Source organism: Aspergillus karnatakaensis (genome assembly GCF_047715665.1).
Source record: "Aspergillus karnatakaensis strain CBS 102800 unplaced genomic scaffold BJY04scaffold_62, whole genome shotgun sequence".
Classification (NCBI taxonomy): Eukaryota; Fungi; Ascomycota; class Eurotiomycetes; order Eurotiales; family Aspergillaceae; genus Aspergillus; species Aspergillus karnatakaensis.
The window spans coordinates 56,525-73,056 of NW_027395774.1; the positions used below are offsets into that span (position 1 = coordinate 56,525).

Here is a 16,532-nt window from a genome sequence, read left to right on the forward strand (position 1 = left end):
CTTTTACTACTGCTGGTATGGTCAATTCCTAAAATTATTCATTTGGAGCAGCATAAAACTGGGTACCCAGAATGAATGATTTTCTAAGACCCAGGCTGATTTGCCTTTCTCCAGTTGCTCGTTATTATCATCTGAGAGTGCTCTGACGAGCCCCATAACAGTGAGGTCGTGTCTCGGTGACCGACGGTGTTTTACGAACGCAGTATCCTTTACTCACATGGTGTGACTACCTAACAGCAAACTTGAAGTTCATTTCAAAAGATCAATAAAATCCGGGTTTACTCCTTATGTTCAGTAAAGTCACCGGTCCATAGTCGCAACCAATATAATCCATGGATCCATGCCCACAACCCTTTCCCCCTTCGATACGCAAACCTAGCCATCCAAACATCCATCTAGAAAGAAACAACCTTCAAGATAGCCATCAACCCCAGAACCGCCCCCGACAGAGGAAACAGCGACCGAATGGCATTCAACCGATTCCACTTTCTCACCAGGCCCTCCGCCTCAGCCCACGTCACCCCGCTCGCACCTGCACTCCCACCTGTATCCTTCTTAGCCTGCCCCTCCAGCCGAAACAGCGTATTATTAGTCGGCACAATCAACGCAACCGTAAACGGAATCATCCCCGTCGTTAGGGCTCCCGCAGTCGCAAAAACCTTCCAGTTCTCGCCGGCAGCGTACTTTGAGACCGTCGCCAGGCCGTAGAGCGCTGTCGTCGAGAGACAGATTACAGGACCTTTGTAGTGCCCGTTCAGGTAGATGCGCGTCCAGTGTTTGACGAGCTGGCCCGGGTTGCTGGTTGATTCGAAGAGGGCGGGGATGGTGAGCATGTAGACGGACATTATTGCGCCTGTTTCTGTTAGAGAATATGTGTTAAAGAGTGTAAGGGGTTGACTACCAGACAGGAACGATCCTGCGATCACGGCGGCGGCCTCGACGCCTACGTCGCTCATCTTGCTGACAGGGCGTTAGAAATTCCATAGAGCATAGTTCTGCTACGCAACTGTCATAGATGAATATATATAACTGACACGGGCAGCGATCGGACTGGAAAATCAGGAGATACGATGGATGAAGTAGCAGGTCCGCTTCGTAGAACGAGCGGGCTACCCCCGAAACCCGGTCAGCGAAGAGAATGGCACCACACTATCTACCTGCACACCTGGTTCTCGCCTTGACCCTCAGGTCCTAGGCGCCGTGAGCTTCAGGGATGCATAATGGTGCCCTCACTCTTAGATAGACTTTCTGCTCGAGCCCCATGTCAAGACTCACCGAAACTGTATTTGAGTTATGCATCTTTATGCAACACATGTAGCTTGTGCAGCTTTATGCATGGAAGCGCTGGTCATCTAGTCACGTGATCGCGCGATGACGACGCGACTCGGAGCCACGGGACGCGTAGCACACACCAGACCCCAACCGTCAATAGCTATCATAAGGCCAAAAGCAGGCCAGCTGAGAATTCAACCCGGATTCGAGATTGGAAAAGGCAAGCGGCGGGTGTTTCGACAGTCCTTCCTTGAGCACGCGCAAGCTCGTCATATCCGCACTGTCCAGCTGGACCAGGCAGATTGGGGTCCAACTTTGCCCGGGCATGCAGGCACAGCCATTTCTGCAGTGCTGGAGTCAGAATGTCAGATCGTTTGATTGGTTGGTAAGGGGCTGTTAAGGTTGGTATGGTAGTGGGGTTGGTATGGTAGTGGGGCAATGATTTAGCGCCCGCCGCCGTTAGGGCGGCACCGTTACGCGGGGTAGGGGCTAGGGTTATAACTTATAAGAGGCCGTGTTCGGCTCTCGAGAGTTGGATTTGTTTGATGAGTGTCGGTCAGGATGGAAATGTGCAGGAGTATGGCGTCGGAGATAGTTGGGCAGGTGGACATGGAGGGGGATGCAGTGATGGAGCTGGGTGACAGGTACGATGCTGGGGGTGGCCCCATGGACTGGGATGCATCGAGTCAGGAGTCGGGGGATGTGAGTGGGCACACGGCGCAATGTGTGAGGATCATGAGAGGCAAATGGTCAGCGGGACCCGGGATGCACTTTCTGGTTGAAGTTGAGGTCAGGTGGTTGTATCAGGAGGATGTTGGACGCGGGAGTTCCTACGACCGTGTAGTTGAGATGGTGGTCCAAAGGGCTTCTCCGGAGGGGTATGATGGCTGGGATAGTCACTTTCAAGTGGAGAATGGAGGCGAGTGGTTGGCAGGGCTGAAGGTGCGGTTTTTGGTCGAGGCAAAGGTTGAGGGCTTGCCCTGGACGAACATTGGACAGGAGCATCCCATTAACACTCCAGAACAGCTGGCGGATGTGGTCCAGCGCCAGGTACGGCGTGGGTATGAGTGGGCTTGGGAGCAACAGGGGAGGGCAGATGCTATTGAGCATGAGACTCGACAGGAAGATTTGATGGACGACACCTGGGGTTAGTAACATGTTCATTGTCAATATCTTTCGGCGGTTCGATGTATCATGGGTTGAAGCTTGGGTTATGAATGCGAGGGTCGAATACGTGAACTGGACTTTGACATATCTTTTTCAGAAACTGTAGGCGATAGTAAGGGAAGGCTACGAGTGCTTACCTCGTGCTCTGCTACTGGGAGTGGTAAGAGGTGCAAAATCATGGCATTACGTGCTTAGTATAGTAAATGGTCAAGCGTTGCATGCCATTTAGGGTTGACAATCATTTCGTAGAGTTTCCTCCGACCTTGTACCAGGGAGCCTTGTTACTACCACTGTTTCCTCTACAGCATCTAATCGTTCCAAGGAACAAGCTCACCCCCCCTCAAGCAAAGCTCACTACTCAACCCCGACACATCAGCCACAAGGCCTTTCCGATGCAACTCATCCCAGATTTCATACCCCCTTTCCCGATCCTCCTCTTTGCTCTTCATCTGCGCCCCATCCTCCGAAAAAACCATCCACCGACCGGCTCTATCATGCCTCTCCCACGGTTCCTCGCCGCAAGCGAACCGAATCCACGCTTCCATCATGCGATCGCCAATCTTCTGCTGTTGAGGGAGTACATGGCGAAGCACACCCCAGATTAGAACGTTATCGTAGGAGTGATGGGCGAGACCGCCCCACGCGTTATCAAACGCAGAGGGAACGTCAAAGTGGTATGTGTACATTGCCGGGTATTCCTTCTCGGCGAAGTATATAAGTTGCGAGTACATCCCGTCAGTGTTAAATCGCTCTATTGCTCGGAATGTCTCATCTGGTGAGCTTGTTTCCGAGAGACCGTATAACGAGGCGATCGCTGTGGCTTTCTCCTTTGATCCTAAGAACGAGGCCATCTTAGCTAGAAGGAGCTTCGCATCCGGCGTAGAGAGATCTTGCGCTTTCGTCATAGGAGTCAAAGATAGATTGTCCCACGATTTGTTCCAGATTATGCACTCGTTTCGGCAGTCTCCGATCATGAGCCGCTTGCACCAGGCTGGAGGGGTAAAGCTGGGATACATGTCGTACGTCGGCATCGGACCGTTGATGAGGACGCCGTCATCACAAAGCGCCATCGTGATAACCGGAACAATAAAGGTAGGAATCATGGCAGCTGTGAGACTGTCGGTGTCGACCTGCAGCAGCCTCGTGATACGCTCGGTCGGTGGAAGATCGAGAGAAATGTTAAGCTCGAGTAGGATGCGCTCATAGCAAGCTTGGTACTCGTCTATGGACTTGACGCCACATAACCGGATGAGTCCAGATTGCAAAATGGCCGAGGAAAAGAGCGCTTCGTTTCGGAGAAGATGGCAGTGAACCGACACTGCACCGGCGCTTTGCCCGAAGAGCGTAACTCTATCAGGATCGCCACCAAATGCCGCGATGTGCTTTTGTATCCAGCGCAATGCCAGAACCTGGTCCCAGATGCCATAATTGCCCGTGCCTTCCTCTCCGTTCGCTGCGTTGTACTCTCTGATATCATAGCCCGCGAGAAATCCGTAGACACCAAGGCGATAATTCATTGTCACTATTATCGTCGGCGAGGAGATGTCGGATGATTTGGACGCGAGGATGCGTCCGTCATACACCGGCGACGAATTCATGGAATACGTGAATGCGCCGCCGTGGATGAACACCATGACGGGCAACAGGCCATTCGACTTGCTCGCATCGGGCGACCGAGGCACTGAAATATTGAGGTTCAAACAATTCATCTCGTCTGCAGCAGGCATTTGCAACCATGGCCTTGGGGGCGATGGGACGGGATAGAAGTCCCGGGGCGGTTGCGGGCAGTATGGGCTGTACAAGTATTAGCATCACCTTCATGATCAGAAAGTCAACTTCAGCCGCAACTAACCCGAACACCGTCCCATCCCACCTGCGTTCTGGCCATGGCTCAGCTGCCGGTTTGGATCGTCTGAATCGTCCAGGTATCATAGCATATGGTATACCCAAATATTGATAGACCTCGCCGTTGAGAGACAGTCCGGTGATAGCCCCAAGGCCAGGAACCTTCAGCTCGACCTTACTCACGTCTGGCACTTCGTCGGAGCGCATGTTCAAGTTGGCGATCCTCTATGGCAGGAAAAGATGGTTTGTTGGTGGTTTATCTCCAGGTTGACCCGGGTGTTGAAGTGGAATTTGGAACCGATTCCTACCCCAACTCTCATGTCGGCTTTATCAAGGTTGCTTGAGGCTGATTGGATCCGCGATAACGCATCTGTCGCGGTCTGTGGAGGCTAGCAGTGATCGGGTTGGAGGCGGCCACTTTCGGATCTCAGTTCGGGTTTGAGATGCGAAATAGACCCGATGGTGGAGGACCTCGGGACACCACCTTTGCTTCCTGGGAGGATGGTAGTCGGAAACACAGCCGTCGCATGTCAGATTTCATTCGAGATATTTCCTTATATTTTGCGATTGTCTGGATTCATCCAACAGCTTCAGTCAGAATAGACCAGCAGAGGCTCATAGACGACAATCCCGCATCCCCTGCAGATTCGCCATTGGATATTGTATAACAGCATGTTGCCGTCTACTGCAAGCACCAACTACATTTCTCCCGCGACAAAGTCCGACAGCGGAGAGCTGTCGTCGCCTCCAGAGTCAGCACTCTTGCATCGCTGCTTGAGCGAGCGGCCATACCAGGTCAGCCGTGCTGAAGGTAGCTATCTATACCTCAGCGATGGACGGAAGATTCTGGACGCGTGCGGTGGCGCGGCAGTAGCGATCATCGGACACGGCAATAAGGAAGTCATCGCCGCAACAACAGCCCAGATGAACCAAGTCAGCTACGTGCATACCATGTCATATACAACCTCCTCCGCTGAAGATCTCGCCCGCTCCGTTTTATCACCCGAAAACTGTCCATCGTTCGACCACGGCCTTGTGCGAGCGTACTTTGTCGGGAGTGGGAGCGAGGCAAATGACGCGGCGATGAAGTGCGCCCGGCAATATTGGTATGAACTTGGAAAGGGAAGGACAAGTCGAAAGGTTTTCGTGAGTCGAAGGGGCGGCTATCATGGCAACACGATCGGGGCCATGTCGATTTCCGGCAATGTCGCGCGCAAGAAGCCGTACCTGGAGACAGTTCTATCCAATGTTGCATTCGTGAGCCCTGCATTTGCTTATCGGTTCCAGCAAACTGAGAAAGGGGAGACAGAAGACATGTATGCACATTGTTTGGTTGAAGAGGTCGAGGCAGAATTTCTGCGACTGGGGCCAGAGAACGTGGTGATGTTCAGTGCAGAGACTGTTGTTGGTGCGACGACAGGATGTGTTTCTGCACCCCGAGGCTACTGGCGCGGGATCCGCGAGGTCTGCGACCGATACGGCATTCTTCTCCATCTAGACGAGATCATGTGCGGCACGGGTCGGACGGGCACGTATTTCGCCTTTGAGCCAGAGGGGATCCGACCGGATATTGTCACGCTTGGGAAGGGGCTTGGGGGAGGCTATGTTCCAATCGCGGCAATGCTTGTGAGCGGGAAAATCATCGATGTTTTGCGCCAGGGAAGCTCGAGCTTCAACCACGGCCACACCTACCAAGCCCACCCTATTGCTTGTGCGGCTGCCCTCGCGGTTCAGGACGTCATACGCAAGGAGCAGTTAATAGAGAAGTGTTACAGGCAGGGAAAGCGGCTTGGGGTTCTGCTCCGGAAAGAATTCGGCGATAGCAGATTTGTGGGGGATATCAGAGGCAAGGGGTTATTCTGGGCTCTTGAGTTTGTCGAGGACAAAAAAAGCAAGCAACCATTTCATGCGGGTATGGGCTTCGGTATCTCCGTACAAAAACAAGCCTTTGAATTGGGCATTGCAGTATATCCCGGTGCCGGCACGGTTGATGGAGAGAAGGGCGATCATATCCTCCTCGCGCCTCCATACAATGTGACAGACGAGGATCTCGATAATATCGTGAGGATATTGAAGCGTGCATATCAGATGATAGAACGCAGAGTGCGAGGTAGCATTATAGATCATAAACTTTAGAAGGCATTGGAGTTAGTGAAATCAAAGTCAAGTGTATGCAGTTCATGCCAGAGCGGCCACTCATTTGCAAAATCCCCCGAAAGCGTAAGACCAGGATCTGTATCAAAGTTCTCAAAGTGTGTCTCCGAGGGACGCTGGGTCTGCTGCTGATGGTGTTGCCCCTCCTTGGTAGAAGGGGATGCTCCAGTAACGTCATGAATGGAAGCTTCCAAGGTAATAAAGTCATCGCGTGTCTTCCCAAGATACCTCTCCGGAGTTTGACTGTGCTGAGTATATAGAGCCTTAGTCCGCTGGACCGTTTCCCACCAACCCTGGCCGATTGGCCATATTTGTCGGAAGTGATCTAGGTATGCAATATTCTTCTCGACAGTGATGCTCAAGTCTCTGCTGCGATCAAGATTCATGGTGGGAAAGCAGGAGACGTAGATGTTCATCGTAGCCGCTGAAAAGTTGCAGAAAGCGGGGAATGGGGTGTTGAGTGCCGCACCTTCATCATCAAGGTCGGCTAAAATGTTGGTAATACAGGCTGCAGCGTTGAACAGCTCCTCGGCCCTGGTCTCCCACCACCCTTCCGGCGCCCGGACAGAAAGTAGAGGCGGATCCACTGGGCCGTGGGGAGTTGAAGTCGGCCACGGGAGGAATGGAATGTACTCTCGGTTCAGGAAGACAATGCTAAGATAGTAGATGAGGTTAATGTACCCGAAAGCCTCCCCTTTCCCGATGGAGGCGCAGCTTCCAGCAAGGTTGGCTGGGTAACAGAGCCGAGGATCTTGCGCATCACGCCAGTGTTGGATTCTTCTGCGCATCATCATCCACGGCGAAGTCTCCTCCCATGGGCTATTGGTAGCGAGGAGCATTTCCTTTTTGCGACGACCGCCCGACACAATCCAATGATGGATCTGGGACCAGGATTCAAACCCATGAACAAGTGTCGCATATGAGTAGTCCATGGTCATAGGACAAGGACTCAACACATGATGGTGCACAATGTCGGTATCTGCGAATGCGTAGTCGGTCTCTGCTATTGGCCAGTAAGTATTAAGGGTGTCTAGAGGAAGGCACAATGATTGGGGCGCCCCGGAGAAGATAAGCCTATCCATGATGAAGCAACTCCACAGTGTACGGTTATAAATTTCCTGCTGCAAGGGATCGGCTGGTGACTTCAAGGCCATTGCATTAAGCAGCTGGATCATCCGGATCGCTGTTCCTTTACAGATTCGTTAGCTTTCGAACGACTACCTGCAGCTCTTTACTGTCGTACCGGTATACATCCACGCTGTAGGCACGTTTCCTTGCCCCCATTCGTACATCGATGAGAGTAGTAAGGTCTGGACCACATAAAGGTCCGGTGGCTGCGGTAGTGATGGTGGGTCAGATATAGAAGGACCTTGTCGCATGGCACCATCGTGCGAATCGGTGAGTGGAGAGCATAGGGCCATCATAGCATTAGCCAGACCCTCTGCCTTGAGTCTCAACGCAGTTGTTTGGTCCCTTAGGTCGCGTGAGAATGTTGGTTTGTGAAGGAAACCAAGTTCTGGAAACTTGTCCATGAACAGCTTCGCGGTCTTGAGCACATTCTGGAGCGATGACTGATTGGAACGTGGAGTATCGGAAAGGCTTCTCGTGTGATTCTCTTCATGAATCGACTTTCTCACTTCGGGTCGCGTTAGGAGGCAGAGACCCGGTTCGGTCCTCCCAGCCTTGACGCAACCGCGACACGGTGGGGCACCATCATGGATGCACTTCACCTTGGAGGCTCTGAGGGAGGTTGGTTAGCGCGTGGTTAGAAAAGCTGATAAGGCTCACCTACCGGCAACGAGCGCAGGCGATGGTTGTCCGAACCATAATGATGTGAGTGAGATGCGAGATGCGAGAGCAGAGCCGAAAGAAAAGAGGGGAAACCTCGGGTTTCGCTACCGCTATCTTTCTCCAACTCTGGCCAAGATCTCCACTCGGCTTTTCTTATCTCGAATCCGGGGAACTCCTGGTTCTTGGATCCGGAATAAAAGGAGGATGGCAAGGAAGGGGGGGATTGCTGATTTAGAGGTGAAGCCTGTAAGATGTCATCCACCGTCGCAACTTCCGAAACAATTCCCACTGCGAACGTGCCTGCCAAAGACGCTGAAAAGGCCATCATAAGCAGCGACAACCGCGATGACATCGACATTGGTCTTCAGTTTATCGCCCAGCATGGACATGTTGAATACACGGAAGAGGAAGACCGCCGTGTGCGATGGAAGATTGACCTGTATCTGATGCCGATCGTGAGTGCCACGTACTGATGGAACGAAGACACCAAGCTGATGCCTTTAGTTGATGATCACCTTCGGACTGCAGTACCTCGACAAGGTCACCATGAGCTATGCCGCCGTCTACAACATGCGCGAAGACCTGGGAATGACCGGCCAAGATTACAGCTGGGCCACTTCGATCTTCTACTTTGGCTACTTGGCCGGGGAATTTCCTGCAAACTACCTCCTCCAGAGACTGCCGACCGGCAAGTTTGCCGCGTGGAATCTTCTGATCTGGGGAGTGATGGTCATCCTCAGTGCGGTTCCTAAGAACTTTGTCGGGATGGCAAGTCTTCGATTTCTCATGGGTTTCTTTGAAGCGGGCATACCTCCGGCCTGGATCCAAATCACCGCCATGTTTTACAAGGTCCAGGAACAGGGCGCGCGCTGCACGGCGTGGTACTTTATGGTCGGCGTGGCCGCAATTGTCGGGGGTCTCCTAAGCTATGGTGTCGGTCACATCCACACGGCCGTGAAGCAGTGGCAATTCGTCTTTCTGCTCTGCGGCGCCATCACCATCGCCTGGGCCGCCGTCGTGTTTTTGTTCCTTCCCGACTCTCCTGCCAATGCAAAGTTTCTGACCGAGCGGGAGCGCGCTATCGCGATTGAGCGACTTCGCGAAAACCGAACCGGAGTGAAGAACACCAATTTCAAGACGTACCAAATGTTAGAGGCCTTGCGCGACCCGCAGGTGTGGATCTTCGCCCTCTACAACGGCATCTCCATGCAGGTCAATATTGGCGGCAGTTTTCTTCCCATCCTCATTCAGAACCTCGGTTTTAGCGGGCTCCAGACGACTCTGTTGACACTACCAGTCGGTGGCGTGGAGTGCGTTGCCATGGTTGTCGCCGGCGCCCTCAGTTGGTATTTCCCAAAAGGACGCACTCTCAACATGTTTGTCGTCACGCTTCCAACCCTTGTGGGTGGCATCTTGCTGCAGAGTCTGCCACAGGAGAATACCTGGGGTCGTGCGACTGGCGTATGGCTGCTCCTGTGTATCCCCGCTTCATACGCGATCATGCTGAGCCTCATTGCATCAAACGTCGCTGGAACCACCAAGAAGCTAACAACAACCTTGCTCTGCTTCGTGATCTACTGCGTTGGGAACATTGTCGGGCCGCAGCTGTTTCGTGATGAGGAGGAGCCACAGTACGGAACGGCCATTCGGGGAATTTTGGTTTCCATTGTACTTTGCGAAGTTCTCCCACTTGTCCTCTGGGCGTACTATGTGTACGAGAACAAACGTCGTGACAGACTAGTCGCAAGCATGTCGCCGAACGAGATAGCTGCGAGAACCGAGGACAATGAGGAGTACTTGAACCGAACTGACCGAGAGGACGAGCTAAAGTTCCGGTATTGGTGGTAGGCAGGTATAAACCCTGGAGAGAGTTCTTCGCCATTAAATCAAGCTCAATCCAATGTTCCCATTACTCCTCCCTGCATCGTATAGGCTCCCGCTCGCCCCATCGGTTTGTAATGTAAAGCATGAAGTGTATGCCCAGGCTGCTGCACATGGCTTCGATAGGAGCGAGGTCGGCTTTCTGCAAGACTGGGACCAAGGTGTTGACCTTGGATGGAATTTCCGTTCCAGTCCCAAGGCTAGGTTGCGGGACGAATGAGTAACGCTCAGAAGACCATGTCTCAATGAGTACTTCTCTCAGATATGGGCAGTGTGCACGATCGGAAAGATAAGCATGCAAGTTCGGAATAAGCAGCGGGCAGTGCTCAGGGCCACAGCCAGTCAAGTGCAGGAGCTTCAGGCTTCGAGGAAGAATGTCAATGAGTGTGACGGTCTTGTGTTGGTCTTTCGGATGGAAGTTCAGTAGGTTATTAACACGTATGCAGAGCTCGGCAAGTCGCTCGAAATCTTTCAGGGAGCCAAACCAGCGGTTGTAGGCAGGGTAATCATCCTCTTCCAAGTCGCTGTCATCGTCCGATTCACCACACTCTCCTTCGTGGTTCAGATACAGCACCTCCAGGCTGTGACGCTGGGTGTAGAGGGTCGGGTGGAATAGCCAGGGACGATATTCAGTGTACTGAGATCCCCAGTCGACTTGGATGAAATGCTGGTAAGTGAACCTTTTCAAATTCGAGCAAGCGGTTAGGATATCTCTCATGCCATATCTAGCGGTGCAGTGTGTCTCAAAGGTTAGCGAGGCGACAGGCGAAGTCCCCTTCGCTGTCCGTAAGGATGGATGATCGTTTCCTCCTTCCCGACGTAACACTTTTTGTTCCTTCAAGGCGGCCAAATGTACGGCTCGCATGGCAGGAAGATAAAAGAAAGGCATGAACTGGTAGGGGGCGTAGTAGTCATGAGTATCGGTTGACTCGGTTCTGAGGCTGGTCAAACATTGCAAGACCGGGCGTTGATCAAAGGGAGGATCTCGGAAGGCGGCACTTGCCACGATGCGCGTAATCCAAGTGCTGGGGATGGCCCAAGCCCTTCCAGTCAAGTCGGTCAAGTTAGGAAGCGATATGAGTAAAAGAGAAATCCATGCATCACCATCACCGCGGACTAGATCGGCAAGCACATTCTCTCTCTCGTCTGTGCTAAAGACGCGGTCCACTAGATCTAGAACGGTGCTCGGTAGGGGATCCTTGTCTTTCCCATCAGGAGTGAACTTGCACCAGTAAAGACTCAGTTGGCGAATGTAACCCGCGAGGCGTGGGCTGTCGAGGACCAGGGCAACAAGGGACCGTATCTGAGAGCCCTCGACATGGACGCAGCGATAAGCCTCCCGGGACAGAACAGCGCGCCAATGTCTGCATACTCGGAGGAGAGAAATCCTATCACTAGTATTGTCCAAGCAGTCCACGACGGAATACAGGATCTCTGGTGGTAAATGGGCCATTTTGCTTGTCGGTGGAAGAGGACGGAAAAACTTGGCGGCAATCCCAGCAGGGGCCCGCGTTAGCGAGGCTTGGCGTCGTCGATCACTTCATCTTAAAAAGTTGAAAAGAAAGCTGGAAGAAACAACAAGATATAGCAAGAGAGATGAAGAACCGGATGGTGATTGTCAGGATGATGATGATTGATGGCGATGGCTGAAGCTCCAAGGTGAGTTCCCAGGTGTCAACACCGAGCGGATCTACCTCACGTGATGCGCGCCTTCCTTCGCGATGCATACAGGCTTAGGCAGCAACGACCAACCAGACACAATGACCGGATGAAAGGCTCACTCTGGGGTAAAGATACCCCGATCGTGCTCTCTCTGGCACTCGCTTTCGCCATAACTCACGCGATTGACCGAAATCCGGGGTGTTCTGGGGATTCTGGGGGAATTTCTCCGTCTTGGCGCCGATCAGCGTCTGGCATAGCCAGAATCTCCTCCCACCATGAAGAACAATCGCGTCATTCTGCAAGGATGCTTGACATTCTTAGTTATTTGCTTGTCTCAATACGAGAGATCCGGTTGTCCGAGACGGCACCCTCCGTGGGGGGCGGTTGAATTAGTTTAGTTTAACCGTGTCTGTGGAAGATATATATATCCCGACAACAACTGGGAACCTGACACCCCATCACATAACCCTCATCTGTTCCCCACAAAAACTGCGTATAATCTATAAATACAACGACCATGCGCCCCTCAACCATCCTCCCCGCCGCTCTCGCAGCAACCCTCACCTCAGCAGCTCCCACAAAGCGCGCCCTCCCACCCGCCTTCTTCCTCGCCGGCGATTCCACCACCGCAACCAACGGCGGCTGGGGCGACGCCTTCGTCTCCAGCCTAACCAGCGGCTCCACAGGCCAGAACTTCGGCGACAGCGGCGCGACAACAGGCTCCTTCCGGAACGAAGGGTACTGGGCCGATGTCCTTGCCGCAGTGGAGAGCCACGCTGACGAGTACACGCCCTACGTGACGATCCAATTCGGGCATAACGACCAGAAGACGGAGTCTGGACTGGCGGCTTTCGTCGACAACCTCGTGCAGTTCGATGCGGATGTTCGTGCTGCAGGGGGCGTGCCGATTTTCCTGACGAGTCTCACGCGGAGAAATTTTGAGTCCGATGGTACTCTTAGGCAGGACCTGCAGAATGTCAAGGACTTAACGATCGAGGCGGCCGGGGAGACCGGCGCTTTGTGGGCGGATTTGAACGAGGCGAGTCGCGAGTATGTCAGTGCTATTGGGGAGGATAACTCGCATACCTATAACCTGTCTAGTGGGGACAATACGCACATCAACAAGGAGGGTGAGGTTGTTTTTGCGGGGATTGTCGCACTCCTCTTGAAGGAGCTGAATGCCGAGTTTGATGAGTTTATTAGTGTTGATCCGGAGTTGGTGGCAGCTCTTGAGCAGGGGGAGTACTATTACCCTGAGTTGTAGGCTACGAGACAGCAGTGGACTAAGGGGATGTGACTGAGATCAGTATCGTTATCGTTTCTTTTGATAGGCTAAATGACTATACTATATATCCTTATGAACAAGACATACTAGTCAAGACAGGTAGATACATCGAATGTCGGATGGATAATAGTCCATCTAAAGACCAGCGGCGTGAACAAGGAACTGCGCCGCCTCAGCCGCATTAGACCCATAGCTCAAATGAGCCATGACATTTCCACCATTCAGGCAAACCGGGTCACCAGTCGCACACCAGGTCTTGAAGTTCTCAATGTTGGCAGGTTGCTGGGTCTTGAAGGGGTCGCCGAAAGTAACGGCACCGACAACCTGGCCGGCGGAGAGTTTGCCGGCGGCGTTGTGCACGACCATGGCGCCCTGGGAGTATCCTCCGAGAACAACCTTGGTGTCGGGGCACTGCTGGAGGGCTTGCTCGACGAGGGAGGCCATTTCGGGTCCGCCTGCTGCGCCGAGTTGAGCGTTTCCCTGACTTCGTTAGATTGTCTCTTCCATTAAGTGATAAGAGTAGGGAGTACGTACAGCAGCATCGGCAGGGTAGTCGACGCCCTGGATAGCAGCCTTGTTACCGGTCAAAGAGTTGAGCTCCTGAGCGACCTTGGGGCCGACGACGGTACCCATGTTGCCGATCTCAGTGGTGCCACGGGCGAAGATGAAGGTCAATTCTTTGCAGCCGCTGTTGGAGCTGACATCGTTGGAGGAGGAGGAGCCGCCTATAGATCTTGTTAGTACATATGGTTGAAGACCGCGGAGGTACCTGCCGCCGAAGAAGCTGCCCAGCCCGCCAAAGCCGCTCGAAGAAGAAGAGCCCGACGAGCTGTCAGAATCATCGGAGCCGGCCGACGATCCGAACAGGTCGGAGAGACTAAAGCCACTGCCCAGGCCAGAGAGACCAGACAGACCGGAGGAACCAGTCGAGCCAGTCGATCCGGTCAATCCAGTCAACCCGGATCCAGTCGAACCAGTCGAGCTGGGGTTGGGGAGGAGAGAGGCCAACGAACCGAATCCCCATTGACGATCCTCAAGGGTCTTGGTCGGTGCGCTGAGGGCACCGGCGATGAAGGTAAGAGCAATAGCGATCTTCATGTTGGTGTTTGGCAATGGGTATATTTAAAGAAAGTGATAGACCGAGCACAGCTCAGTTGAAGAACGATTGACTGGAGAAGGGGAGAATAAACGAGGGCGAGGCGGCCAGACAGCGCTTGAGAAGCCGACAAAACGAGGGAGAGAAGTTGACTTATATAGACCAGACTCACAAGGGCAGGATTGATCCTACAATTTAGCCAAAACTCGGCAGTTGAGTGTTTCGCCTGTGGGGGTGCTCTGTGTCCGAGGCTAAGCCCAGCGCACTCTATCGGAGACCACAAACCTGGACAGATCTGATAGATCGTCGCTCGGCTTCAACATTCCAGTTTTGATCCATCGATGTGCCAAGCGAGAAATGCCGAAGCTTGCTGGAGGTGAAGCAGTGGTGCGACGCCAGCGCGCCCTAGTCTCAACCCTATACCAAGCACCAGGCTAGAAGCGGTTATGATTGCGACCAGTTCGTGAGATCGCTGCCTCAGATATTAAATTCCGGATCGGATATCGGCTTGAGTATCGAGGCCCTGCGATACGGCCCCCACGAAAACCTGATTGCTTCTACAGTCTACTTCAAGGCTGCAGCCTTGGGAGCCATACTTGTCTCAGGATGAGTCCTTGGGTTGGAGCTGAAACAAGACGCTTCCGTCTGATTATGAGCCACTCCAGAGTGAGTGGACACTTCAAGAACGACCGCATCTATTGCTTCTTGACCTTTCAATCTTCACAGATGCGCACGGCGCACGGTGGGCTGGCTATAGTCCTCCAGGCTCCAGACCATCCGAGGCATCCGATAGCTCCACAACGCAGGAAAAACCCCTGGAACTTGGCCAAAACAATCCCGAGACTTGGAAACAACCATTCACAGGGCGCTCCACCAGCCCTAGGGCGAGGGGTATCTTCCTGTTTGAGCTAGGTGACGACCCACCGAGTGCCCAAAAATTCGACATCGCCAACCACGAGACTCAACAATCGGAATTATCATGCTGCTAAGTCTCTTATGGCCTTATAGTGAAAGGGAACTCCCGGCCGGCTGTAGAGTAGATTTTAGGCAGAATATTTCGACTTTAGTTCTTCCGTGACATTTGACCTTACAATGGTGTAGGTAATCGGCGTACCATTCTAGCAAGAGTTATAAAACCTCGTAGAGGAGGAACGCTCGGCATTCTGGACGAGTTACTATACGACTGGTGCGCGTAGGAAACAGGAAGGAGGCTCGACTTTCTACAATATCTACGCACAGCAAGAACGTTGTTCTCATTCAACAAGTTATCTTCAAGACACGAGCAACAGGGTAAACGGACTGGTGATGAAAAGTATTCACCTAAAATCTCAATTTGGAGGAATGTTTTGAAGCGACAGTTGTGCTATGAACAGCGGCTATGCGTGAGAACCGGGATTGAACCCAACTATCAGCCGGCATCAAGCCCGAAACGACAGCAACAGTCTGTAGAGCGAGAGGAAGTATATGATGCGAAGTAAAGAACCCGGTTCCCAGTCCATAACTCGATGGTTGAGGACAATCTCATCGTACACGTTCGGTGCCACATGTATTTATCAACAACACCGTCCCTACAGCAAACACCCGATATTCCCATTCGAATAAAGCACACAGCGATACGGCTTATCGCAATAATACCCATAGCGACAGCAGTTATGATAGTCCGGGTCGATGCACGAGCGGTTCTCGCAGCAGAGGTCGTCCGCCTGGCAGCAGGTGTTGCCGCTCTGACACGGCACCGGGTACTCAGGGTAGCAGGCCCGAGCGAGCAGCATTTTGGCACCGGCGGGGCTGGAGTCGACGCTGTGAGAATGGCCTCGTTCGCCTGGTTTGTGAGGAGTAACGATGGTTTCGGGGTCGGCTTGAATGGTTGTGCCGTCGTCGAGGGTGAAGGTTTCTAGCGTTGCGGCGAGAGCGCTGGGGACTGTGAGAAAGAGAAAGAGGTATTTGAACTGCATGTTGAGGGTTGTAGCTAGGAGTAGTGGGTGGAGAGGTAGAGGAATCCGATGGGTGATACTTTCGACTGTGGTCGGCACGAAGGTACATGCCATTCCAGATATACTGTCTCTCGATCGCTGCTTGCCTTTTCTGCCACCAGATCGTTGATGAGCTTTCTCAACACCCCCAAAGGAATACGAGCTGTTCTCCATGCCTCACAAATGACAGCTCGCCAACCAGCACCACGTCGATCCCCACAAACCTTCAGCGTCGATCATGCAAATGGCTCGTATTGCGGCTCTCATGTTAGGGTTGTTCGTGACAGCCAAGCAAGCTTAGAGTTCTGCGCCACGAATAGCTCCGGATACAGGCATGATATTGCGCGTTCGACTGTCAGTATAAAGATCATGCCGTAACAGGTGAGATGTTGCGGCGTGGCGGTTT

General features: G+C 52.9%; 9 protein-coding genes across 9 annotated transcripts; 4 read left to right on the plus strand and 5 right to left on the minus strand.

Annotated features, from left to right (window-relative positions):
- Nucleotides 1-7: 7 nt before the first annotated feature.
- BJY04DRAFT_199292 (DUF1772 domain-containing protein) lies at nucleotides 8-1,063 on the minus strand. The gene is made up of 2 exons (XM_073712748.1): nucleotides 902-1,063; nucleotides 8-853 (listed from the first exon to the last, which is right to left on the minus strand). Exons 1-2 carry the CDS (start codon nucleotides 954-956, stop codon nucleotides 396-398), a joined length of 513 nt encoding a protein of 170 aa, XP_073566626.1. The 5' UTR covers nucleotides 957-1,063; the 3' UTR covers nucleotides 8-395.
- A 719-nt stretch (nucleotides 1,064-1,782) lies between these two features.
- Nucleotides 1,783-2,550, plus strand: BJY04DRAFT_199293 (uncharacterized protein). Its single transcript, XM_073712749.1, has one exon. It carries the CDS (start codon nucleotides 1,834-1,836, stop codon nucleotides 2,422-2,424), a length of 591 nt encoding a protein of 196 aa, XP_073566627.1. The 5' UTR covers nucleotides 1,783-1,833; the 3' UTR covers nucleotides 2,425-2,550.
- Nucleotides 2,551-2,747: 197 nt separating this feature from the next.
- Nucleotides 2,748-4,491, minus strand: BJY04DRAFT_222660 (Alpha/Beta hydrolase protein; the record flags this gene model as incomplete). The annotated part of the gene is made up of 2 exons (XM_073717460.1): nucleotides 2,748-4,233; nucleotides 4,292-4,491. 2 exons carry the CDS (start codon nucleotides 4,489-4,491, stop codon nucleotides 2,748-2,750), a joined length of 1,686 nt encoding a protein of 561 aa, XP_073566628.1.
- Nucleotides 4,492-4,837: 346 nt separating this feature from the next.
- On the plus strand, nucleotides 4,838-6,588 carry BJY04DRAFT_231265 (pyridoxal phosphate-dependent transferase). Its single transcript, XM_073719480.1, has one exon. It carries the CDS (start codon nucleotides 4,957-4,959, stop codon nucleotides 6,418-6,420), a length of 1,464 nt encoding a protein of 487 aa, XP_073566629.1. The 5' UTR covers nucleotides 4,838-4,956; the 3' UTR covers nucleotides 6,421-6,588.
- A 1,892-nt stretch (nucleotides 6,589-8,480) lies between these two features.
- BJY04DRAFT_210327 (uncharacterized protein) lies at nucleotides 8,481-10,077 on the plus strand (the record flags this gene model as incomplete). Its single annotated transcript, XM_073714237.1, has 2 exons — nucleotides 8,481-8,684; nucleotides 8,734-10,077. The coding sequence occupies 2 exons, from the start codon at nucleotides 8,481-8,483 to the stop codon at nucleotides 10,075-10,077; spliced, it is 1,548 nt and encodes a 515-aa protein (XP_073566630.1).
- A 61-nt stretch (nucleotides 10,078-10,138) lies between these two features.
- BJY04DRAFT_222664 (uncharacterized protein) lies at nucleotides 10,139-11,563 on the minus strand (the record flags this gene model as incomplete). Its single annotated transcript, XM_073717461.1, has 1 exon — nucleotides 10,139-11,563. The coding sequence occupies one exon, from the start codon at nucleotides 11,561-11,563 to the stop codon at nucleotides 10,139-10,141; it is 1,425 nt and encodes a 474-aa protein (XP_073566631.1).
- A 726-nt stretch (nucleotides 11,564-12,289) lies between these two features.
- BJY04DRAFT_231270 (rhamnogalacturonan acetylesterase) lies at nucleotides 12,290-13,073 on the plus strand (the record flags this gene model as incomplete). The annotated part of the gene is made up of 1 exon (XM_073719481.1): nucleotides 12,290-13,073. The coding sequence occupies one exon, from the start codon at nucleotides 12,290-12,292 to the stop codon at nucleotides 13,034-13,036; it is 747 nt and encodes a 248-aa protein (XP_073566632.1). The 3' UTR covers nucleotides 13,037-13,073.
- A 119-nt stretch (nucleotides 13,074-13,192) lies between these two features.
- BJY04DRAFT_231272 (carbohydrate esterase family 5 protein) lies at nucleotides 13,193-14,155 on the minus strand (the record flags this gene model as incomplete). Its single annotated transcript, XM_073719482.1, has 2 exons — nucleotides 13,193-13,537; nucleotides 13,592-14,155. 2 exons carry the CDS (start codon nucleotides 14,153-14,155, stop codon nucleotides 13,193-13,195), a joined length of 909 nt encoding a protein of 302 aa, XP_073566633.1.
- A 1,566-nt stretch (nucleotides 14,156-15,721) lies between these two features.
- Nucleotides 15,722-16,108, minus strand: BJY04DRAFT_222667 (uncharacterized protein; the record flags this gene model as incomplete). Its single annotated transcript, XM_073717462.1, has 1 exon — nucleotides 15,722-16,108. One exon carries the CDS (start codon nucleotides 16,106-16,108, stop codon nucleotides 15,722-15,724), a length of 387 nt encoding a protein of 128 aa, XP_073566634.1.
- Between the last annotated feature and the right edge of the window lie 424 nt (nucleotides 16,109-16,532).

What these genes read in the sequence shown, in the direction of transcription:
- BJY04DRAFT_199293 (XM_073712749.1), top strand. Translation starts at nt 1,834, where the DNA reads ATGGAAATGTGCAGGAGTATGGCGTCGGAGATAGTTGGGCAGGTGGAC.
- BJY04DRAFT_231265 (XM_073719480.1), top strand. Translation starts at nt 4,957, where the DNA reads ATGTTGCCGTCTACTGCAAGCACCAACTACATTTCTCCCGCGACAAAG.
- BJY04DRAFT_199292 (XM_073712748.1), bottom strand. Translation starts at nt 956, where the DNA reads ATGAGCGACGTAGGCGTCGAGGCCGCCGCCGTGATCGCAGGATCGTTC. An exon ending in CGCAGGATCGTTCCTGTCTG is followed by an intron (nt 854 to 901) that starts GTAGTCAACCCC and finishes TAACAGAAACAG; the next exon opens with GCGCAATAATGTCCGTCTAC.